At 35.2% G+C, this 22,825-nt stretch overlaps 5 protein-coding genes across 8 annotated transcripts; 1 reads left to right on the plus strand and 4 right to left on the minus strand.

Moving 5' to 3' along the window:
- The first annotated feature begins 1,895 nt into the window (after positions 1 to 1,895).
- LOC106339686 (expansin-A16-like) lies at positions 1,896 to 3,502 on the plus strand. Its single transcript, XM_013778541.1, has 3 exons — positions 1,896 to 2,126; positions 2,204 to 2,522; positions 2,952 to 3,502. Exons 1-3 carry the CDS (start codon positions 1,973 to 1,975, stop codon positions 3,259 to 3,261), a joined length of 783 nt encoding a protein of 260 aa, XP_013633995.1. The 5' UTR covers positions 1,896 to 1,972; the 3' UTR covers positions 3,262 to 3,502.
- Positions 3,503 to 5,797: 2,295 nt separating this feature from the next.
- On the minus strand, positions 5,798 to 7,516 carry LOC106341184 (elicitor-responsive protein 1-like). Its single transcript, XM_013779995.1, has 5 exons — positions 7,346 to 7,516; positions 7,195 to 7,260; positions 6,272 to 6,410; positions 6,042 to 6,177; positions 5,798 to 5,948 (listed from the first exon to the last, which is right to left on the minus strand). The coding sequence occupies exons 1-5, from the start codon at positions 7,410 to 7,412 to the stop codon at positions 5,892 to 5,894; spliced, it is 465 nt and encodes a 154-aa protein (XP_013635449.1). The 5' UTR covers positions 7,413 to 7,516; the 3' UTR covers positions 5,798 to 5,891.
- Positions 7,517 to 8,000: 484 nt separating this feature from the next.
- Positions 8,001 to 10,529, minus strand: LOC106336790 (serine/arginine-rich SC35-like splicing factor SCL30). 2 transcript variants are annotated; one of them, XM_013775730.1, is made up of 8 exons: positions 10,401 to 10,529; positions 10,152 to 10,320; positions 10,000 to 10,077; positions 9,035 to 9,205; positions 8,906 to 8,937; positions 8,706 to 8,784; positions 8,423 to 8,632; positions 8,001 to 8,315 (listed from the first exon to the last, which is right to left on the minus strand). In XM_013775730.1, exons 2-8 carry the CDS (start codon positions 10,313 to 10,315, stop codon positions 8,213 to 8,215), a joined length of 837 nt encoding a protein of 278 aa, XP_013631184.1. In that variant the 5' UTR covers positions 10,316 to 10,320; positions 10,401 to 10,529; the 3' UTR covers positions 8,001 to 8,212. The 2 variants fall into 2 exon arrangements, with proteins under 2 accessions (XP_013631184.1, XP_013631185.1); XM_013775731.1 differs by having other exon boundaries at positions 10,152 to 10,317; positions 10,401 to 10,512.
- A 2,619-nt stretch (positions 10,530 to 13,148) lies between these two features.
- Positions 13,149 to 18,255, minus strand: LOC106336960 (probable receptor-like protein kinase At3g55450). 3 transcript variants are annotated; one of them, XM_013775957.1, is made up of 6 exons: positions 18,043 to 18,255; positions 14,502 to 14,806; positions 14,246 to 14,381; positions 14,024 to 14,169; positions 13,821 to 13,944; positions 13,149 to 13,716 (listed from the first exon to the last, which is right to left on the minus strand). In XM_013775957.1, exons 1-6 carry the CDS (start codon positions 18,182 to 18,184, stop codon positions 13,403 to 13,405), a joined length of 1,167 nt encoding a protein of 388 aa, XP_013631411.1. In that variant the 5' UTR covers positions 18,185 to 18,255; the 3' UTR covers positions 13,149 to 13,402. The 3 variants fall into 3 exon arrangements, with proteins under 3 accessions (XP_013631411.1, XP_013631412.1, XP_013631413.1); XM_013775958.1 differs by having other exon boundaries at positions 13,250 to 13,716; positions 14,024 to 14,166; positions 18,043 to 18,254; XM_013775959.1 differs by lacking the exon at positions 18,043 to 18,255 and adding an exon at positions 15,023 to 15,222 and having other exon boundaries at positions 13,250 to 13,716.
- Positions 18,256 to 19,214: 959 nt separating this feature from the next.
- On the minus strand, positions 19,215 to 21,788 carry LOC106342295 (triosephosphate isomerase, cytosolic-like). The gene is made up of 9 exons (XM_013781175.1): positions 21,636 to 21,788; positions 21,227 to 21,302; positions 20,754 to 20,877; positions 20,484 to 20,568; positions 20,273 to 20,405; positions 19,925 to 20,019; positions 19,749 to 19,827; positions 19,577 to 19,659; positions 19,215 to 19,486 (listed from the first exon to the last, which is right to left on the minus strand). Exons 1-9 carry the CDS (start codon positions 21,672 to 21,674, stop codon positions 19,436 to 19,438), a joined length of 765 nt encoding a protein of 254 aa, XP_013636629.1. The 5' UTR covers positions 21,675 to 21,788; the 3' UTR covers positions 19,215 to 19,435.
- Between the last annotated feature and the right edge of the window lie 1,037 nt (positions 21,789 to 22,825).

Genomic DNA, 22,825 nt, shown 5'->3' on the forward strand with positions numbered 1-22,825 from the left:
GTCTTTTACGACGAATCATTTACGAGTTTCTTACGAGGAAGCACAACGACCGCGTTACGTGGAAACCCCACGTGGTCTTTACGACGAAAACTTAATTCTTCTTTACGAGGAAAATATAACCTCGCTAATTAACGAGGAAATGGCGACGAATCTTCTCTTACGACAATCATATAACGACGAAACGCCTTTCATCGCCATTTTCTCGTAAGCCTTCTTTTCCGAGGAAATAACGACGATTTTGGCCGTCGTTAAATTTGTGTTTTCTTGTAGTGTCTCAACCATTGACTTGATTCTCAGGAAAGTGAGGTTCTCCTCATTACTTCGGATACCGAGAATTCCCGAGTAGTCTCTGGAGTAATTAGTTCCGATGATCTCCACTAAGCTTATACCTTTTCTGTCCATGACGAGCAGATCCTATGGTCGTCTTTGATAAAATTATTGAAGTGAAGTTACACATTTTCTTTGTTGTATTATGAAAGTTGATTATTGGCATCTGTATTCATAACAAAATAAATGACTAGACCAATTTTTTGTGTTGAAATGAAATAAATGAAAATAATGTACGTGCAAGTATCGTGAGAGGAGAGGTAGATAATAAATTCACATGCAAGTGGGTATGTGTTCTCATGATAAAGCCTCTCTGTTCTCTAAACGTTCATGTGCATTTTGGACAAATATACACTTAATTCTGTTTTTATCTAAGCTAAATATGAGTCATTGACATATGAATCACAACTATTTTCACAATATCATATATCTACCCGAAGAAACAGAAAATCTATATACACGAGAAGCTATAAACTTTAATTAAAATTACACGTGTGCATGTATGTTGTATATTTTTGCTGGCGTGGCATATATACTAGATGTGGTTGGTGCATAGATATGCATTGTCATCACCAAGTGTCTTAATGCTCTTCCACCCTCACCGCCCCCTAACTGTTTTCCTACACTTTGTTCATTATTTTCATCTCATGCTTCCTCGCTCACTTTTATTTTTCCCAACTATTTTTCTTTCTTGTTAAGAAAATAACTCAGCGAATAGTATATCGAATATTTAGATTTTAGTAATCATTTGTATGATTGTATCCTTGGTGTATATGTCATTCCTAAATCGTAGTAATAAAACGAGCTTCGTTAGACTTAACACCATATGATATATGTTGTTGACTTTGCTCACTTTTTTGTGTTCATGTCGTAAGTTTAAAGTCCTACGAAAAGTATTCATGAACGTACACATATACAACTCGGCGATGATGATTGAATAAATATTTAGATTTTCGCACTTTTGAAATTAATACATTGATAACTTAGGCACGTATGCCGTACGCGGTACGTCTACATGACCAACAACTTGTTTACAAATCGAGTTATGTTTTTGTTTAATTTTGCTCAAAAGTTACAGTTTTGTGATTATCATACCGTTGACGTTTTACTTTTATTATTGAAAAAGTGATTTTGCAGACGTAAAAACATCATTAGATTTTATTTAATTCACATGTTTTTCTATTATATATCGTTTCGCTATTTCAAAGTTCTACTATCAAGTTTACAAAGCAATCATCATCTTTGCTTCAAAATAAACTAACTATTTGCTAGTTTATACTGCATAGACCAGTAAATTTTCGAATTGGTTGGACATTTGACATTTTTATCTATTTTAATTTGGAGTTTATCTGACATTACATTATTTATAGACCCCTAAACCTAACAGAACAATAGAGTCTTGATGATCTCATCATACTTCAATAAAAACAAAACTGCAAACATATCTTTCACCATAAGTTAAAAGATACTTTTCTAAATATACTTCAATAGTATCTCTTTCTCTAACTTTGGAGTATCTCTCCACCTATATAAATAGCCATCTTCACAACATTTCCACCATCAACAAGTCTCTCAGCTTTGTAGTCTACACTCTTCTTACTCTAGCTCCTCCATTGAATAGTATCACTCACAAATATATATAAAAATGGCAATTAATCCATCCATTTTCCTCACCATATTACCTCTCTTGCTCCTCTTGAACCCCACCAACGCTGGGATCCCTGGTGCCTACTCCGGCAGCTCTTGGCAAACCGCTCACGCCACTTTCTACGGTGGCGACGACGCTTCCGGAACCATGGGTCAGTACATTCTCTTCAAACACTTGTTTTACAAACCACCTCTCTAAAAACAGAGCACTCTGTTTTTTCTCTTTTAGGTGGTGCATGCGGTTACGGTAACCTATACAGTCAAGGATACGGCACGAACACGGCCGCACTGAGTACAGCGCTTTTCAACACTGGCTTAACGTGCGGTGCTTGCTTTGAAATCAAATGTGTCAATGATCCTAAGTGGTGCCACTCAGGCAGTCCTTCTGTCTTTGTAACCGCAACCAACTTTTGTCCTCCGAACTTAGCCCAACCTAGCGACAATGGTGGCTGGTGCAACCCACCACGCGCTCACTTCGACCTAGCCATGCCAGTTTTCCTCAGGATCGCTCAGTATCGTGCTGGCATTGTCCCCATCTCTTACCGCAGGTACATATATATGTAAACTTCACATTTACACTTTGAAGTATTGTCCTAAATGACATTATAGAGATTTTTTTTTGTTTTAAATTAGATGACGTCTTTTTACCGATCATAGTATTAAGCCCCACTGGTTGAGCCAAAAAAATAATAAATAACATTCTTATTATTTTTTCTGTTGTATATAACTCTTTATATTATGCAGTTTATTCTTATTGACTGAATTGTGATTATGTAGATAATTAATTATGTTTTGTTAGAAAATATCAAAATTAAATATTTTTCAAATTTGTGTACATAAATCTAAAACCTCAAGTAAAACAAGGAAGAAGTATAATAGTGCTAACGATTAACTTGGTTTAATTTTTTCTGAGATTGGACCTATAAAAATGTAATGATTCAAATTACTAAGCTTGAGAAATGTGGGATTCTTTATAGGGTGGCATGTAGGAAGAGTGGAGGGATAAGGTTTACGATCAACGGTCACCGTTACTTCAACTTGGTGCTAATCACGAACGTGGCTGGAGCTGGAGACATTGCGAGGGCGAGCGTGAAAGGATCAAAGACAGGTTGGATGGGTTTGACTAGGAACTGGGGACAGAACTGGCAGTCTAATACTGTTCTCGTTGGTCAGTCACTTTCCTTCCGTGTCACAACCAGTGACCGTAGAACCTCTACGTCATGGAACATCGTACCTTCGAACTGGCAGTTTGGACAAACCTTTGTCGGAAAGAACTTCAGGGTCTAAAGTGAAGAAGCTCCTCTATCAAATGTGAGATTTTTCTATTTATCATTTTTCTTTACTGTAACCTGAAGTGGCTGTTGGGTAACCAGCCCGCAGCTCTTAGTATGTATGTAATGTCGAATAATTTCATTATACTATAGTTATCATTCACTTATACATATAGTAACTAAAAAGCTTGTGTGTGTTTCTTTTCAATATGTTAATCCTTCCTGCAAAATTTATATACATTGTATTAAGTTTTTTTTCCCCAATAAATAATACATTTGAAAAAAGAGAAAAAAATAATACATTTGGAATGAGGATTCAAATTGCAAATTCTATTCAAATCATATGGATACTAAACCCAGTAAATTATGTACTCTCATGATCTTATCTATCTGAGTCTATTAGTAACTAGTGGAATCTGAAATTACATGTGCCTTGATTTTCTTTTGTTATTATCTCTTAATAGGTAAATTACTCATTATCATTCAATTAAAGGAAAATCATTATGTTTTGTTTAGTTTTAAGTTTTTTTTTGGTTGAGAGAATCAGTGCTAATAAGAACACTGAACCCACAACAGCTACAATGAAAATAAATTATATAAAAGGGCTCATATCAAGTGTACATTTGGAAGGACCGTCATCGAGGGTAAGGAATGAAGAGAAAAAAAACCTAAAATTCGAAAAAGGGAAAAAACAAAATATATTTTCTCCATCGATTTCGATCAGGGTTTAGTTTTCTCCAGTCCCATGAGAGTTTTGTTCATACTCCCCACTCAATCCTCTCTCTTTATAATCATCGCCCACAACAAAAATTCAAGATAGATTTTCAGGAAAAAGCTTTTGCAGTTGAAAATCAGAGGAAACGAAACAGGACAACGATGAAGAAGACGGCGAAGCGAACTATAGAGACAAACACACGTACATATACTAAAAATATATGATGGGTTTAGGGTTTTATTATCGGCCCACTCCTGATGGGCTTAAGTTTGGGAAATCAACCCGGTTTATGATCTAAAAGCATACATATACAAAATATAAGATGGGACTAAAATTTTATAAGCAAGCCCACTATTAAATATTCAAGTAACCAAACCGGTTTACGATCTGCCCGGTTAGAGGAGCTTCCTTCAAATATCAGTTGAAGTTACCTTGTGGCCAGGAAGATTTAGGGTCAAAAAGGGAGCCTATCACATCAAATCAAACTTCATCTGGATTAGATACTAATCAGAGCTCGTACGTGAAGATGTCCATTAGTGATATAGGAAACCGAGTAAATCCTAAAAGTTATATTCTATTAGACTCTGGAAATGGCAATGGCTTGAAGGTTTACTATACGTTTTTATCTGAAGTCTCCTCTGTATCCCCGTTACATGTTTGTGTAGAATGTCTACAGAACCTATCCTTGAGGTTAATTTGGAGGATGAAGAAGAAATGAAAGTATCAGACTCTGCTCAACAGACTTTGGTGGGAAAACAAAGAGGCTTATCCAGGTTCGGTTACATCACTGAGGTTTAAACCTGTTGAACAAGAAGATAAGCTAATTTCAGGGTTGAGCGTCTTCTCCAACCAGCTGATCAGCAAAATTGAGTTGCTTTATATGTCACCACAATGTGAAGGTAATATGTTACCAAATGCTTTTGTTTTGATACATGTCTTAAGGATCGTCCACTTTAAAATTATAAGTGTAAGTAGGCATGGGCGTTCGGGTACCCGTTGGCGTTCGGGTCGGGTTTTTTGGATTTTGGTTCTTTTTTATAATACCTCCTAGGTCTCATTCTAGTAAATTTGCAAGTACGGGTCGGGTTCGGATATAACACATCGGATTCGGGTCGGTTTTGTATCACATCATAGAATCCATAAAGTAATCATATATCATTCGGATTCGGGTTATATTGGATCGGTTAGAATATACCCGAAGTAAAATCTAAAATTTAAAAATAAAACATAAGATATATATATTTATTTATATATAATTAAGTATTTAAGGTAGTTATTTATATTTTAAATACTCATTGTTAGATAACATATCAAAATAAATATGAAATTGAATATTTGAAGTATATATTCATGTTTCATATAATTATATTGTATATATTTTGGACATTAGGATCGGTTTTTTTGGATATCTTTTCGGATTTTCGATTTTTTCGGTTTTTCGGGTTACCCGTTCGGGTTCGGTTAATAACACTTCGGGTTCGGATACGTTTTGTACCACCTTACAAGACCCATTCGGATATTTTTTACATCGGACCGGATACGGATCGGGTTTTTCGGTTCGGATTTCGGGTTACAGATATTATACCCAGACCTAACCGTAAATCGTTAGAAAAAGTTCTAAAATACAAATGCATATAACATACGACATATTAACTTTATTTCCCCTATGCAGGAGAAACAACATTAAAGAACCGGCGGATATTTTGATACATGTCTTAAAATTTTAATTATAGATACAAAGAGAATACACGAATTTGGATAAATCAAACAATACAAGCTAACAACAAATAAAGATACAATAGATGTTAATTGATTTTTTGATAACTTTTTTTTTTGATTTTGAACTTGTGAATAAGCTTAATGATATTGTTGACACTAAAGGTAACACCTGAAAAATAGAATCATGCAATTTATATAGAAGATGAAACTGATTAAAACTGGCTATGCTTCCATCCACCAAACTCTTCTCCTTCCATTCCGTTTTCTTGCTGAAGATTGTCAATAGAGATAAGAAGGTTGATAAATTTTACTTAGGAAAAAAAGAGTAAAACAATAAATAAATAAAAGGAAAGAGAAAGTACCACAACAGAGTAAGAAAGTCCAATGGTAATCTCTCCGACAAAGGAGAGATCAGAGTCAACAACGTTGTACTTGGTCGGTCTTAGCTCCATCTTGCCGTTCTCTACTCCCATTTCAAGTAGCTCTTTCACATATACCCTGTTTGTTCATTTTTATTCATACATATTATTATTATCTATACTTACAAGCAAGTACATAAGGAAAATTTAATGTGTATAAATATGATACTTACGTAGCTTCACCGATAAAATCGTCGGCGGAGAAAGTATCATGGTCCATGACTTTGATGATGAGTTTGTAGTCGGTGTCGAAGCCAGGAAACTCTACTCTCCATTTCAGTTTCTCATTCCATGTCGGGTTTCTACCTCCATCTTTTCATTAAAATAACACAAATGTCAATCTCTTTAGTTATTTATTCTGTAAAATGGAATTATGAAGGTCTATATAAGGGATCATTGTATTGATTATGGTTATATGAGCTATATATAATTAATAATTTTAATATGAAGTTTTGCGTATTGATAATTAGTTAAAAATGAGGTTGGCCAGAGAATATAATAAGTAGTAGAATGAATAAAATCAGAAGAAAGCTCCAAACAACAAATTTTCTCAATAGTTAAGCTATATAAGAACAGAAAACTTGCAAGTTACATCATATTGATTTCATTTTTGTAAGTTCTAATGTTACAATATTCCATTTACGATAACGTTAAACCATGGTGAATTATGAATGCATTTTGTATGTTATAATTTTAACACATGCATTATCATAACGTAAATGCATTATTTAACACATGTTTTTTTAAAAATTATGAAATACTCTTCGAGTCTTTAAGAAACCATGAATGAAGATCTCGTAGATTTGGAAAAACAACAACAACAACCATTATTAATTCACTAGCATGTGGGAGTTCAAAATTAAATATACCACGTGACAATTTTTTTCCTCATAGAAAAACATTAACAATTACTTTATTTCTGACATTTTGATTTGAATCTTCTTGAAGCCCCACTATCTTCTTAAAAATAATAACAACAATGGAGAACTAGTGTGGCGAATGAAACAATACAAGTCAAACTATGAATAAATGGTAATAAAACTATGAATGGCATTTGGATGATACTGAGAAAATGCAAATAGTAAGTTAATGATACCTTTAACAACGCTGCTTTTGCGAGTTTGTCCTTTGTATTGGATCTCAACATAAGGATCTATCTTACCTAAACATAATTAAAATCAAACCATGTCAAAATACAAGCCAAGAAACATAGAGGGTTTGAGAGAAGAGAGAAACTAGTAATTTACCAAGAAAATCAGATCGTTTGAGACCTTTGCCACTGATCAGGTTAACCTCAAGGATCCCCACAGCCATCTTTATATCTAATCTCTGGAGAGTTTTTAAAATTTTATTAGGAGTTTTGGGTTTGTATGATGTTTCTTAAACGAAGAGTGAAGAAGATGAAATGTCAAATAATGAAAGTTATTGTGTCAGAGGAAGTCCTTAAATACAGACAGCAAGAAGAAACGCAGACCTTGTCTCCCTTTTACCTATGTAATTTACTACTATTTGTATTTATCTTCCTATTTTTCAAACCCAACCCGCGTCGTGTTTTCACGACTTGGTCGAAGCCAAAACATTATGAAGTGAAGACCACAAAACCTAGGTTATGTTATTAGTCTGGTCAACCAAACTGAATGACCATAATACCCCCTAGTTCTAGTACCTGTTTGACGTATGATTGGCTTCTTGAGAATTTAATACCTACCAACTAAAAAGTAAAAAACCAAAGTTTAGGACTTTTGTCCATGTTAATCAAAAAAAAAAAGGACTTTTGTCCATAATAGACCAAGGAAACATCTTAATGTCATATATGGCTTCTACTTCTAGATGTTTTTAATTAATTTCTCAAGGCTGCTGAAATAAAAAATATCCGTCGACCTTGACTTCACCAAATGAAGATTCATAGTAATATAGACTTCATAACAATATTTTAACAACCCAAACTGAGAATCATTTAAGTATCATAACATGACGAGATGAATCTTTTTAACAAGCCAGAGTAAATAAGTTTTTGAAACACAGAGTTCTCTATTAGAGAAACAAAGAAACACCACAGAGAGAGTTGCACAAAGTTTTGGTCTGACAAAGAGAGTTTTTCTTTAACACAAGTTTCATCTTGGAGACGCTTCCACAGATCTGGACCTGGATCCTGATGGAGACCTTGAAACCTCTCTTCCACCACGACGCCTTTCCTCTGGTTCATAGTCCGGTTTTCTGGTAAGAAAAAAGACAAATCAATGTCACGAACAAGAAAATCAGACAAGAGTCAAATCAATCCACAGGAGCTATAAGAAAATAAGACAGATTGATGAATGCCTAACTCTCTAGTGTCATTGTCTCCATTTGCGTCACGGTCTCCAGCAGCAGCAGCAGCACCTTCATGGCCAGGGGAATAGGACCTGCGACTGTATTTTGCATCTCCTTCTCCTCGAGGAGGACTTCTTAGTGGTGATCGTGGACGTTCCTCTTGTCTTCTCCTTGGAGATGCTGAATAGTCTGCTCCTCTTCTTCTCGGTGCAGGAGAATAAGACCTGTTACAACACCATCATGTCAAATAATATTGACTTGACAATGATTGTAAAAAAGGTAAAAACGTGTAATTACCTTGATCGGCGTCTGTTTCTAGAGTCCGATGGACGACGAGGGGAGCGTGATCTAGAGATTGAACGTGAACGAGACCGTCCTGAGAGACAAAAGAAACACAGAGATACTAAAGCTGTGTACATAAACAAGTGCATCATAGAAGTTGAAAGCTTGCTACTGAAGCACATATCAACTGCATATTCAAAGAAAAAATCACTAACCATGAGAACGACCTCTAGAGCCTGAAGGTTCCCTGAAAAGTTTGAGACAAATCATGGTGATTACTTCATGGTATATACAATAAACTTGATAACTTGTTTACTTTAGCAATCAGAATATGGTTAACATACCTGCTACGAGTCCTAGTCTTGACACGCATCTCCTCGGGCCTTTTCCTAGACTCTGAAGCAACAACCACGGTGATCTCTCTCCCACCAAATATTCTCCTGTTCATGCTTCTTTGGGCTTCCCCAGCATCATATGCATCAACAAACTCCACAAAAGCAAACCCCCGAGGTTCCCTGGTTTATTCATTGGAAGCTTATCGTTCGAGTTGTTGATGGCTGATAAGAAAATCACATAACACCAGAACAAATACTAGCTTTACCAGCAAAACCACCCTATGGCGCAAACACTAAACTGTATACCTTTCAGCTTCAGAGAACTTCTATGAAAAGCAGGGCTCTACACATACTCAAAAGCTGGTCTTTTCTTAAACACTTCAAGCACAGTAACTCCAAAAGACGGGGGAGATATCTTGTAAAAATTAAGTACTACTTGATCCCAAAGTTAAGTTGTCTACTTCTCTTCATAAGGAAAACGCTTCACTTAATAAAGCTTCCATAGAACACTCTTCATTTCCAAACAAAACATTCTTCACTACTTGACTCTTAAACTCCTTCTGTACTAATAAGCTAAGCATTATTTTTGACGAGGACTTCATCAAATGTGGGGCTTGGTCTTGTTTTAACTTCAAGCCAACATACCCCCTGGGGAAATCAGTCCAACATTTAATTTACTATGAAAAAAGAAAAAAAAGCAATCCAAAAACAGAAAGCTCTGAAAACCTTAGACTTCAACGAAAAGGCTCTCTACTCACCACGAGAACTTAGCTAGATCAATAAGAGTGAGAAGAGAAACTGAACTACAACCTTGACATATGAACACTATTTGTTCATCACTCAAAATCAAAATGGCGTAAATCTTACATCACTAATGAAGAATCAAATCCTAATGAGCAAAAATAACTAGTCTATCTATCACTTCCCATCGCAAAAACAGTAACTTAAGGTAACATAGAGAAGAAAAGGCTCACCCTGAGTAATAGTCTCTAGGGATATAGACATCCCTCACAGGTCCAAACCTCTCAAAGGGAACACGAAGCTCTTCTGGTCTACAAAAAATCAAAACAAACAAAAATCAAGAAAGTTTCTAAAAAACATAACTTAATATGAAAGAAGAACAAACCTGCAATCGAGAGGAATGTTGCGAACCAAGAGACTTCCATGGCTAGATCCCTTACGTCCACCACCACCGTATCCACGTCGAGGTGGAGGAGGAGGGCTCCTGCCACGACCGCCGTATCCTCTCCTCGGAGGACTGTAATAAGGCGGGCTGTATCTCCTACTCATCACTACTACAACAACCAACAACGCCAGATCAAGATTAAAGCATGAATCTTGGAATGGAATTAGGGTTTGAGATCGGAGTTTTTACCTGCGACGGAGCAATTGAGAGTAGCGGAGAGATGGTGAGAAAGACAGATCTGAAGTGAACCCTAAAGTAAAGCTCTTCTCTTTAGAGAGAGACAGAGGAGAGAGAGGGTAGGTGACTTCTCTTGCTTGGAGTTTAGGTCCACTTTAAATTGGGCTTGGCCTTATAAAGTATTGCGATTTGTTTTCTTTTAATTTTGACAAGTAATACTTTCAAGTAAAGTGAATGTTTTATCCCAAAATATCACCGAAGATAAGAAAATAATATTTATTACTAAAAAATAATATAATAAATGTAATTACATAATTAATTAAACATTTTTAAAAATTATTTTACAGAAATTTTTGAAGTATTTAAATAATACATATTAAATAAATAAATAAATAAATATACATATACTATGTTTGAATTAGGGCTTATAAAGATGTAAATATTAGCATCACATTTTAAGATAATTTAATCTTTTTGTTTAATGAATGCTATTTTGAAGATTTTTTTTTTATGTGATATTTTGTGGCAAAAAATCTATCTATATTAATAAAATAGATTTGTCTCTCTCCTCATGCGTCCACGTCAGCAAGAAGGGGTGGGCAAAAGATGACACGTACGCACTCTTCTTTTGCGTACCAAAGTTACTTTGATCTGTATGTGGGCCACTCAGTTATTGGTTTAGAAGAGCCTAAGCCTAATCTCACACCCAATAAAATAACTTTATTTCCCCAAAAAATTATTTATCTGATAGGTCTAATATTATACACTTCAACCAAGCCCAAAATATCCATCTCGAGTATTCTTCTTCGATCATCTTTACCTCCTCGCATCCTCTTCATTCAATGGCGATAACAACTTAGAGTTGTAACAGTTTTCGTTGTCATTGAATCCTTATCATAAATTTCTCCATTAAGTCTCTCATTCAAGCTCTCCCACGACGTTTCAGTTTTTTCTTACCTCAACAGCTAAACCCCATCTCAAATCCTTAATTTCAACCACTATAAATAAGGGATGCAGAATACGGCATATTTTCTGCTTCACTTGATTCAACCATTCTGCTTCCTTGCACATACATCCTGCATCTGTTATTCCATTCCTTCCTTCCGCTTTTAAGTACAGTTGTTGTCCTCAGACGGTGGTGATGCGTCTCCTGCGTTTGTCTCTGGGAAGCAAGCAACTTCCAGAAAAGAGGAGAGCTCATGGGAGTCGACATTGCTCTTGCTTGATGAAAATCTCTCTTTAGCCAAAACTTCATCTCCTGTAAGAGTTTGTAATGCTGAGATTAATATCAATGCAAGTTCTCAACCTGTGCCGTTTCACTTGAGTCTCAGTTTTATTAATCTTATGATTCTAACAAAAGGTTCTAATTGAAAAAATGCAGGAATCATCTACATCTGATATGGTAGAAGAAATATATGTGACAGCTGAGGGTAGTGAATGATGTTGATCCTGAAAGAAAAATTATCAAAACCCCAAAAGCTGGAGACAAAGCTTCTAAAGAAGCAATAGAATTATGGACAGAAGTTTCTGTAGGTAAATACTATATAACTGTTTCTCTATAATTGAAGTTTGATTTCATATATATTGGCATTTAGGTCGTATGATTTACAGTTTAATTATGGCTGCACAAGACCAAACCCCATGGAATTTAGTTACATATTATTTCCACTGCTCTCCTACTCTGTCACCTTTGCAATATATCATCAATAATAAAAAGTATGTGTCATAAGAGAAAAACTTTTCAGTATGTTTTGGTTGTAGTTTTGCAAAAGAACATAATCTCATGATGATGAAAATTTCACAGCTACTGGCAACATGTATGCACAACCTTCAGCAAAGAAAGCTGGCCATCAATCTGCAAATAACAGCACCATGGCTACGGGAATATCAAGTATTTTTTGTCCCAATAGATAGATAATTGGTCGAGAGGTGTTGTTGACATATTAAAAGTGGAATATGCCTAAAATGATGTTGCTTCCATCAACAATTCACCCTCACATGCAGATACGTTCTTAGCGGCATCAAAATCTCTACCCCTTTCCAGACCTCCATCTTCTCTTATCATTTTCAGTAACTGACGTTTGGTGTTTGATATTTATTTCAAAGGGAATTTGTATTTGTTTACTGTTGAGATATATATACGGTTACACAATCATGTTTATTTCAAGTTGACAGATTCTTCCGTCATCATTCGCAACTTAGTGAGTAGTGATACATAGGACGGTCCAAACCAAACATGATTACTACGCAAAAGAAAATTAAGAGATTTTTTTTAGTGCACCAAAAAATTAAGAGACTAAACCACAAAATAAATTACAACAAAAAATCATATTGTAAAATCATTAAGACTATATTTATCTTCTATAATATGATAAAACAAAATATAGAAAAGCTTTTAAAGAAAAATGTTACATTTAAAAAATAAAAATAAATTACATTTATCAAATAAATTAAGATTTTTTACTGAAAATAAAAATAAAATAAAACATCATACATTAATTTCAAACATTAATTTTAGTCTATTAAATCACTTTTTTTTTCTTCGCAACAAATAATGATGACGAGTAAAAATACAATCTATATACTTACCCGCATAAGTCCCGCTGCTATCATATTTCATTGGGCGAGAGGTCCGTAGAAACATCGAAGGATGCCGCCAAAGAAAATGAAACGCAGTAAATTAACAAAGCACAAAGTTTACTTTCTCGAACCAATGAAAATATTTAATTTTAATTTAAAATATTATAGAGAGTATAGAGAGTACTCAAAATATTTCCTAGAAAGAATCTATAAGCAGATGTTGGATACAAAGGAGCGTTGAAAGAAAAAAAATACTGTGAGCATCTTTCAAAACATGTCGTAGAGCCTGAAGTGTTTTGTTTCGTGGAAGCAAATGGAATATTACACCACACGAGGAGACATGAGACCTAACCACAGTAAGTAACCCCATCTTTATCTACCTACTACAATCCCACAAGTCTTTTGGTATCTTTACTTGTGTCAACTTTGGCCGGTTAAACCATGCTTGCCTGTAGTTGTATCAAGGCTCGGACCACTTGGTCCATGGTTGGTCGTGACTTTGGTTCAGACGAGATGCACTGCACAGCAATGCTTGCCATTCTCACAGCTTCGTCGGGTTTGTACTGTGAGTTAATACGAGTGTCCACCATTAGTAGAACTTTACGCTTGCTTGTGAGGTACGGTCTAGCCCAGTCCACAAGGTTTTGCTCCTTGGTCGGGAGGCTATGGTCCAACGCTTGCCTTCCAGATAGTATTTCTAGAAGCACAACCCCAAAACTGTATACGTCGCTTTTGGCATTCAAGTGACCTGAAAATATACACAAAAACATAAGAGGATGAAACAAGATTTAAAATATTAATTGCATCATATCTCAGTAACATTTTATATATAAGAATATTGATAGAATGTACCTGTTGACACATACTCAGGAGCGGCATAGCCAAATGTACCCATGACCCTTGTACTAACATAGCTTTTTTCTCCCATTGGACCGTCTCTCGCTAACCCAAAGTCAGAAAGCTTTCCATTGAAGTCCTGTTGCATAAAACAGAACCAAGTCAGTACTTTTATAACCCCATCAAGACAACAATGAGACTTTGAAAAGAGCGTATACCGAGTCGAGCAAGATATTCGAGGCCTTGATGTCTCGGTAAATAACTTTAACAGGGCCACTATGAAGAAACGCAAGCCCTTTAGCTGCATCAAGCGCAACCTTAACCCGTAATAACCAAGAGAGTGGCTTACACTTCACATCATCTGCTTCAAAAAAACATTCAAACATAAGAAAAACAATCTCCTAATATTTTTCAATAAAAATGTTTGGTTAATGACTTACTTGTGAAGAGATGATCCTCAAGACTACCCTTGTGCATAAACTCATACACAAGAAGCCTATGTTCATCTTCCAAGCAATAACCAATCAGTTTAACTAAGTTCGGGTGACTTAACTGACCCAAGTAGTTGATCTCTGTCTGAACTCACAACAAAACATAGTCTTATTTATTTTATCTTTTTATTTTTTATTTTTTATTTTCTTTAAAATAGAGTAAGATTAGAGAATCAAAAAAATTGAAGAAACCATATGTGTGTACCAGCCATTCTCGGTGACCTTGAAAGCCATCAGGGTTAAGACTCTTGACTGCAACTAAAAGACCGGAGCTCGATTTAGTTGGGGCAAAAGTTGTCTGATCGATCCAACCTCTATAGACAGAACCAAAACCGCCTTCTCCGACAACAGAGTCTGGTCTGAAGTTTCTGGTTGCGAGTTTGAGTTCGTTGAAGGTGAAGGTCTTAACGTTAGCTTTGCTGAGTATCTCTCCTTCTCTCTTATCAGCCGCCGAGGAGGGGGATTGACAACTCGAGAGGTGAAGGTCGTCGAGACTACTACTGCTCTTATCTGCAGAAACACACAAACAGAGCGTTGACCAAAGTCAAAACTGAGGACAATTGAAAAAGGTGGAAACTTTTTACTTTAGATCACGCAAATTTCATTTCTTTTCTATAAACCCATCATTAATAAACAGAGAGAATATCGAATAGGAAGAGAGACACATGAAAGATCTCGAAAATTTCCGGGAAAATGTACAAAAAGGAGGTTATGAAGAGAACGTACGGTCAACACGAGAACTGAGGCAAGAACCCATTAGTAGAGAATGGAAGCAAACAAAGAATAAGGCTTTTAAAGAAGCTTGCTTTGCCCTTTCTGACCATAAAAATGGCTTCTTGAGCTGTTTTGTGTAGAACAGATTATTCAGAGAGAGAGAGAGAGAGCCAAAGAACTAAGGATATGAAGGAAGAATACATATGCATTAACTCAATTGGTTATTTTATTCAAAAAAAAAAGGAGATGAAGAAGAAGGTGTTCTTTGACTAACACGGCACATTATTTTGTAATAATTTAATAAATGGTGTTACTTTTCTCTGGTTTGGTTTTACTTTTTATAGATTGTTTTAATTCTTCAATGTAAATAGCTTAATATAGTAGCTTAACGTACGCAATATCTTTAAAAGATATGCAAGTATATAAGTCCGATTTGAAGTGCAGACCTGACTCAGATGGTCATGAGATTTTGGAATCTTTGCCGGTCTGAATTCGTCGTGGTGGGGCTGGATCCAAAATTGTATTTTAGTTTTTTCGATAATGTTAGATAGTCATGTCAGTTGCTCGGAAAAAAATAGTCATGTCATTTTCGATTTATATGCTTTGCCTGTACAGACATACAGTATTAAGGTTTGTACAAGAACTTACGAAAGTAAGATCTGTAAGAAAATATCAAACTTTTTGTATAATACTAGTAGGTTAGAAAATGTTTATTTTGTCCTAGTTATTTGTTTGTTAATAATACTAGTTACTAAGCATTGTATTAGAAGAAATGGACCGAGGTTAAATACATAAATGTCAAAATGACAAAAAAGTAATGTGAAAGAGTTTATTCATCTCTCTCTCTAAGTTGGTTTATTTACTAAATAACATCCTCTGAAATTTTGTATACCCTTTAATTTTCCTTTAGAATGATGTTATCTGTTAGCAAGACGCTAGCTACTGTTAACGAATGAAAGAATTCCGAAATTAGTAAGAAAACTAAATTTACAAAAGTATGGAACCAAACTAATTATTACCGATTGATTTGAAGTTACGATACTAATTATTACCGATTGATTTGAAGTTACAATTCCATGTAAATATAGGTGGTAACAACTAACAAGTTACTTAACAAACCATGGATAGATAGTAGAAATAGCTTAATGACATGATTTTTAAACAAACATGACCTTGAACGTAGAGGACCTATACAAAATGGTTGGTCGAGGTATTATGATTCACAATACCTACAGATCGGACTGCAAAACTCTCCAAAATACAACGACTTCGTCAAATCTCCCTTTCTAGTTTCTACGGTCACAATTGTCTATTCCTTACGCAAATAAGTTCAAAGTCAAATAAATAATATAACTACTCAAAAATATCTGAATCCATATCATTCATTCATTCTTGCAAGTTAGACCATTTTTTTGATAATGTCTAAGAAGAGAGAGACCAACGAAAGAAAAACCATTTTTTGTCTCCTTCGTGTGAAAGCGTGGAACCAACAAAAAAGTGCTACGTAGGAATTTTTTATTAACTCTAAAACCTCTATTTTGGACACCGATTCTACATCTTAATTGTATTTTAGATTTAATTTTTAAGCTTTTTTCTTTAAGAGACCCCTCCTAAACCTCCTAATGGAAGTGGTCTTACAAGAATTACATCACGAGAAGTGTGAAACACAGCGGAAAAATATTAATATTAAACTATTAACGAGCATCTCTAGACGTATGGGTTGACTTGGAATATAGAATGTAACCACGTTTGTGTGCTGTGAATCACGTATTGTGCTATTTTATAAGTCTTTGTTGTGTTGTGTTACAGCATTTAGTTGGATTTTTGAGTGGTCAGGTCAAAATTCATACTCATATTCATTACATTGACTTCAGTATTTGAATGCTAAGATTTTGAATTGTATATTTTGGTTGAACAAAAGAAAAGAAGATTTTGAACTATTTCGACATTCGGAGCTCGACATTCGGAGCTCACTTATCTGTCAATGCTACTTAACCAATTTGCTTAATTATTAGCTTAAGTATAGTTAATTATTCTTTACAAGACTAGAACCAAAAAATGACACTCATGGGAACATGGTCTCTTATTTTCTCTATGATTTTCCCAACGTTTTTAATGATGCCTGATAAAACAACAATATTCCGTAAGCAAAATAGCAATGAATAAATAATCAAAATTAAGAAACCCTCACTCGTTGACAACTTAGAGCAAGTCCATTGGTTAGAGACTTTCAGGGACTCTAATAAATAAATTAGTAATTGATTTTGTGATTTGAAAAGTTTAGAATCTATGTTAGTCTAATTAATTTTCTCACCGTCCAATGGAGAACCTCATTGAGGTTCTTAATTTTTTTTTTTAAGAAAATACAGTAAGCAAGCACGACAAGAAGTTAAACAACTCTTTCTACTTTATATCGATCATGAATGGTGGAACACAAACAGACACAACTCTAACAAGACAGTGATCTCGGGTTTGTCTGCATTGGTGCCAAATCGAAAGTAGACTCACTGCTACTGTAAAACAAGACACTGAACACAAGCAGACTTTCCAACATACAAAGCAAGACAGTGAACACAACAAACCATCACAATGTTTAAGATAGATCACAATGTTAACCAGCAAAGGAGAAACATACTTTAACCATTACAGACTCAGACACAAAGCATTAAGACAAACAAACTGAGACACAAATCATAAAGACAAACAGAGCGACAAAGAAAGTAAAATTAAAACCTTGGTTTAAATGGAACTAAATTTCGAAACTTATTTCACTTTGAAACAGAAGCATCATCAATTGTTAAAATCAACAAACCAACACAAGATCATCATCATTACTTGTTAAACGAATCTTAAGCATCATCACTTGTTAAAATCAACCAACCCAAACTCTGTTTCTATGATAAAATTTCGATATTTTCAACAGACACTACTGTAAAAGATTTCACTTTCCTCAAGATCATCAGATAAGTCACCATCGACATCAGTTTTAAACAGTTTTTAAGAAAGCAGACAAGGGATATTCGTGTACTTACAGTCTGATCTCGCCTCTTGTATGAGTTTCATCCTTGCCTCGATCCCTTCTTTCACTTGAAGCTGATTCCTTTGAAGAAGTCGCTTCTCTTTTCTGATCTTCATCATAGTCTCAACGAAGGAGATCGACATCAGAATCAACATAAAAGATTGAGAGATAGAAGAATCGACAGAGATACGACAGAGAAGATGGAGAGATCGAAGAATGGATAGAAAATCGCCAGAAAGAAGATGGAGAGATCGAAGAAGGAGGAGGAAAAAAAGATCGGATTTCGCGTGAAACCCTGAAACAAGAGAGAGAGAGATACATCGGCGGTCGAATAGGAAGCTGACACGTAAGGTTCCTTATCAATCCTTAAAATCCTAATTTAAGGGGCGGTCCTCTAACTTCTTTTCTTTTTTCATTTATTTTTTTGGTTTCTTTTCTTTGGAACCCCATCTAGGAATCCCCGATGGACATGATCTTACATTGCCAAATTTCCGTGAGTTCATCATTCAAAAAGTATTATACTTTTAAAAAGTGGCTGACACCATTACTCAGAGATCAAAACATCACAATAATTTCTTTAAAAAAAATATATATAACAAAATGGGAAATTTGATCCTATAACCAAAAATGAAACTATATTTCAACAACTAAGTCTAACCATATCATCTCCTCTCTACTCCATTTCTTCTTATCTCTCTCAAATCTCTTACTACAAATCTATATTTTTCTCAATATGGTCATTCATCAAGTTAACCCTAACAAAATACTAGTGGAAGTTTTTACCAAAAAAAAAAATATACTAGTGGAAGTGGAACAAATGACATCAGATCTACGTTCTTAAAAAAAAGAAGAGATATAATCAATCTAACTGATTATTAAAAAACGGTAAAGCAGTCCTTTTTACTATTTAACGGTAACCATGCAGAGATAGCACCAGTAGAGTAAAAAAGTAGTTATACTTGTACTGTTATGTTTTAACTGCCGCAGTGAACATAAGGATTGATTGGTATGAATTTTTTGATTAGTATGAATATGATCATTGAAAAATGTTTTAGTAGAAGCGAAAGCCGGGACATTTGTATTTCGGGCCAACATCAATTACAATGGGCTTGAGCTTGTTGGCCCAAATACTTTCTGGCCTATTCTATTTTCTTCTTTTTAAAAAATGAAATACGAAATGCCAGGTTATGAACACCAAACATTTCACTCAGAATATTAATCAAGGGAGAGATTTTATAAGTTGACAGCTAAATAAATTGGCGAAGAAAATGTTTTGTTGCCTCCTCAAGACAACATAAAACAGAAGCAAAGAGTATCAAACTGATACTGTATCAACTTATTAATTCTTTTTTATCATAGTTGAGACTGAAGAAGCAAAAGGATTTGAGATTGTTTAGTGAAATTCATCAAGCGCTTTTCTTCACCTCAGCAGCCTTAATGATGTCGATAAACTCAGGCTGCAAAAGCAGCAATTGAAAGAAGAAGAAAACACATTAGATAATGGTTTTGATTGAAACAAACTAAAGAAAAAACACAATATAATGTACCTTTAGAGAAGCACCACCGACCAAGAAACCATCAACATCGGCTTGACCACCTAGCTCCTTGCAGTTACCACCATTGACAGATCCTGAAAGTTTATTTACATAATCAAGCTTAGAATCAAAGAGACTTTGTGGAGGCATTTGGTTAAAATCAAAGTATTGGATTATTCTTTACCTCCATAGATGATGCGGGTTGTAGCAGCGACATCAGCGCTCACGTTCTTTGCAAGCCACTTCCTTAGCTCATCATGTACCTGTGTCCATCAACGAAAAAGAATATTGGTATTCATAGAAAGTCATGACGATAAGAAACAATGCTTCGCTGCTCAAACGCATAGAGAATAAACTTACTTCCTGAGCTTGGGCTGGGCTAGCGACCTTTCCGGTTCCAATGGCCCACACTGGCTCATAAGCTATGACAACATTTGACCAGTTCGACACTCGATCTGTGATTACAAACAAAAGGAAGTTCTATGTAAGAAAAAAAAGTCAACATGTACTGCCTTACTAAAGTATTTCTTTACAGTTAGAAGATAAACACTAACAGATAAGACAAAGTCACCATGTACTGCCTTACTAAAGCTGTTATACACTTAGAGCGAGTAGAAACGATAACTAATATCACAGTAACAGGCCACTAGTGTCAAAGAGAACTATAACTAAAATAGTGAAAAGGAGAGTGTTTGACAATATAAATACCAGCAATAGCTTTGGTCTGGGCAGCCACAACATCCATGGTCGACCCTGCCTCCCGCTGCTCAAGAGTCTCACCCACACAAGCAATCACTTTCAAACCTTGAGCAAGAGCATAGGCTACCTTGTCTCCAACAAACTACAAATGAAGGATAGAAGTAAAATATCAAAATCATAGCCACTACAATCCAAATGGCAGTCACGAAAGACCACCAACCTCGTTTGTTTCATTGAGGAGTGCCCTCCTTTCAGAGTGACCAAGGATAACCCATGGGATGTCCAAGTTCACAAGCATCTCAGCACTGCACACACAAATTACAGAAGGCATAAGAGACAAGATACAACATGAAGCAAGACAAAGAAGAGCGAGCAACTTCAACACAATTTAATGCAACTTCAAAAAACCAAATATATTTCACATAAACCCATAAGTAATTAAAAAAAAGAGAAGAGTTTGTAGTGGAAATCAGGGGCTAGAGAATCTCACCTAACTTCACCAGTGAAGGCACCTCCTTTCTTGACCCAGCAATTCTGTGCCGCAACATGGAAGTCAGGCCTCAATATGCTCTTAACCAGAGGAAGGAACACATAGGGAGGGCTAACCACAACCTCTGCATTTTGAAAAACTTCCAGTAAGTTATTACCCCAATAACAAGGATAGAGTTATTAATTTAAATATCACATAAAAACCAAAAAGCATATTTGCATATATGAAAAAACAAAATTAGCCAATAACAACTACTTGACAGATTCGAACATACATGCATATATAATCTTTCGCATTCCCAAATTCATGTGAGAAATACGTTTTTTAAAGCATAAAAGCAATTCATAAACTCTTCTAATTAGTTATTAACGAGTCATGTTCAAGATCAGAGGTTTATAGACATGCAAAACCAAAAGCAGATAACCTTATATTTCAATGATTCTATCAAAAGTAAAAGGAGATGCTGAACATACCAACGACATCCTGGGAAGTAACTTGAGCTTCGTTAAGAGTGTTCACAATCTTCTTCACCTCCTCCGCAGTTCCGTTCTATATTTCATTCAAAAATTCACAACATAGCCATCATAAGAATCTCTCTCCCAATAACAAATCCTAGCCGCGAGACACAATATCAATCTCAACATGATTAAAACATTTAATAGCCAACAGCTCAGATTGGATCAAAAGTATCGACTCAACAAATCTCAACCATCGGAATCAGATTCACATAGCAAGGATCTCAAATTTCAAAAAATCAATCGAGCCAAGCGATGAACAAAACCTTAAACACGATTTTAAGATCGGCGAGGAAACAAACAGATTCGCGACGAGATACTAAAGAAATAAACAAAATAAGATTAGGGCGGAGAGAAGATAGCTTACGCATTTCCAGTTGCCTCCGACGAAGAACTTTCGAGCCATCTTTCTCAAACGAAGATCGGGAGTAGTCACAGACAACGACGATGAAGATTTAGATCTCGAGTGTTTCAGTGGGCGCTGAGTGGATAACTCACGCAGGGGTCACTCATATATAAATTAAAATATATTACTCACAGTATCTGAGTAAGGAAATGACGATCGTGTCTAGTTGTTGAAGAATATTCTCCGGGGGAACTAAGGAAAGAGGAGGGTAATAAAGTAACTTATCACTGAGGAGGGACGTGTTGCTCAAGGTCTGGTTGGTGGGCGTATAGACGGCGTGGAGAGTGCTGCTATGATAAAGTCTTAGCCCATTAAGACGCATCAAATAATAAATCAGGCCCACTAACAATTTTTCATTTGTTTTGGTTTCTCCAAATCTCTAAGTTATTGGGAAAATTGATTTTCGGAGAAAAAAATGATAACTATGTCTCTTTAGGCTAATTTCTATTTTGTGTCATTTTTTATTATAACATTCTTTAATATATTTGAAAATAAATTTAATAAATAGTTTTACAAACAAAAAAAATTTGGAAAAATAGTAACTTTTGATAAAATACCTATATGAACTTAGTGGTATTTTTTCCAGTTATAAAAAAGTTGAAATCATAAATTTCAGATTATGTTCTAAATAAAGTAGAAATGACATTCTACAAAGTATAAAACGAAATCCACTTTTTTTCATTGAATCTACAATGTTTAGAATACGTGATCTACGTAAATAGGAGTATTCTAAAAGTATTTAGAATACACATTCTGCGCTTAACCTACCGTTCTAAAATCTTTAGAAATCAAAATCTACACATTAATATAAATCTAAAACACGCAGAAACCGACTTCTACAGATTTACTATAAATCTAAAACATGTAGAAATCAAAATCTACACATTACTAAAATTCAAAGGGGTGCTCCTGGTTGCAACTGCTATAGATGGAAATTCAAATTTATATCCTATTGCATTTGGGATAGTAGACTCTGAGAATGAATAGTCTTGGGAATGGGTTATGAGACAATTAAAAGTTGTTGTTGCTGATGATAATGGTTTGGCTTTTATTTCGGATAGACAAGTGTCAATAGCGAAGACACTGGAGAAAGTGTATCCGCTAGCGAGACATGGTATTTGTATTCATCATTTGTTGAATAATGTGATATC

Source organism: Brassica oleracea, chromosome C4 (assembly GCF_000695525.1).
Source record: "Brassica oleracea var. oleracea cultivar TO1000 chromosome C4, BOL, whole genome shotgun sequence".
In the NCBI taxonomy this organism is placed as follows: domain Eukaryota; kingdom Viridiplantae; phylum Streptophyta; class Magnoliopsida; order Brassicales; family Brassicaceae; genus Brassica; species Brassica oleracea.

What these genes read in the sequence shown, in the direction of transcription:
- LOC106342295 (XM_013781175.1), bottom strand. Translation starts at nt 21,674, where the DNA reads ATGGCTCGAAAGTTCTTCGTCGGAGGCAACTGGAAATGC. An exon ending in CCAGACCAAAGCTATTGCTG is followed by an intron (nt 20,020 to 20,272) that starts GTATTTATATTG and finishes TTGTAATCACAG; the next exon opens with ATCGAGTGTCGAACTGGTCA. An exon ending in TCGGTGGTGCTTCTCTAAAG is followed by an intron (nt 19,487 to 19,576) that starts GTACATTATATT and finishes CTGCTTTTGCAG; the next exon opens with CCTGAGTTTATCGACATCAT.
- LOC106336790 (XM_013775730.1), bottom strand. Translation starts at nt 10,315, where the DNA reads ATGAGTAGGAGATACAGCCCGCCTTATTACAGTCCTCCGAGGAGAGGA. An exon ending in AGAAACAGACGCCGATCAAG is followed by an intron (nt 8,633 to 8,705) that starts GTAATTACACGT and finishes GTGTTGTAACAG; the next exon opens with GTCTTATTCTCCTGCACCGA. An exon ending in GGAGACAATGACACTAGAGA is followed by an intron (nt 8,316 to 8,422) that starts GTTAGGCATTCA and finishes TTTTCTTACCAG; the next exon opens with AAAACCGGACTATGAACCAG.
- LOC106339686 (XM_013778541.1), top strand. Translation starts at nt 1,973, where the DNA reads ATGGCAATTAATCCATCCATTTTCCTCACCATATTACCTCTCTTGCTC. An exon ending in CGACGCTTCCGGAACCATGG is followed by an intron (nt 2,127 to 2,203) that starts GTCAGTACATTC and finishes TTTCTCTTTTAG; the next exon opens with GTGGTGCATGCGGTTACGGT. An exon ending in GTCCCCATCTCTTACCGCAG is followed by an intron (nt 2,523 to 2,951) that starts GTACATATATAT and finishes GATTCTTTATAG; the next exon opens with GGTGGCATGTAGGAAGAGTG.
- LOC106341184 (XM_013779995.1), bottom strand. Translation starts at nt 7,412, where the DNA reads ATGGCTGTGGGGATCCTTGAGGTTAACCTGATCAGTGGCAAAGGTCTC. An exon ending in CAAACGATCTGATTTTCTTG is followed by an intron (nt 7,261 to 7,345) that starts GTAAATTACTAG and finishes AATTATGTTTAG; the next exon opens with GTAAGATAGATCCTTATGTT. An exon ending in CAAAAGCAGCGTTGTTAAAG is followed by an intron (nt 6,411 to 7,194) that starts GTATCATTAACT and finishes TTTAATGAAAAG; the next exon opens with ATGGAGGTAGAAACCCGACA.
- LOC106336960 (XM_013775957.1), bottom strand. Translation starts at nt 18,184, where the DNA reads ATGTTGATTCTGATGTCGATCTCCTTCGTTGAGACTATGATGAAGATC. An exon ending in AAGGTCACCGAGAATGGCTG is followed by an intron (nt 14,382 to 14,501) that starts GTACACACATAT and finishes TTGTGAGTTCAG; the next exon opens with ACAGAGATCAACTACTTGGG. An exon ending in CGAATATCTTGCTCGACTCG is followed by an intron (nt 13,945 to 14,023) that starts GTATACGCTCTT and finishes TTTATGCAACAG; the next exon opens with GACTTCAATGGAAAGCTTTC.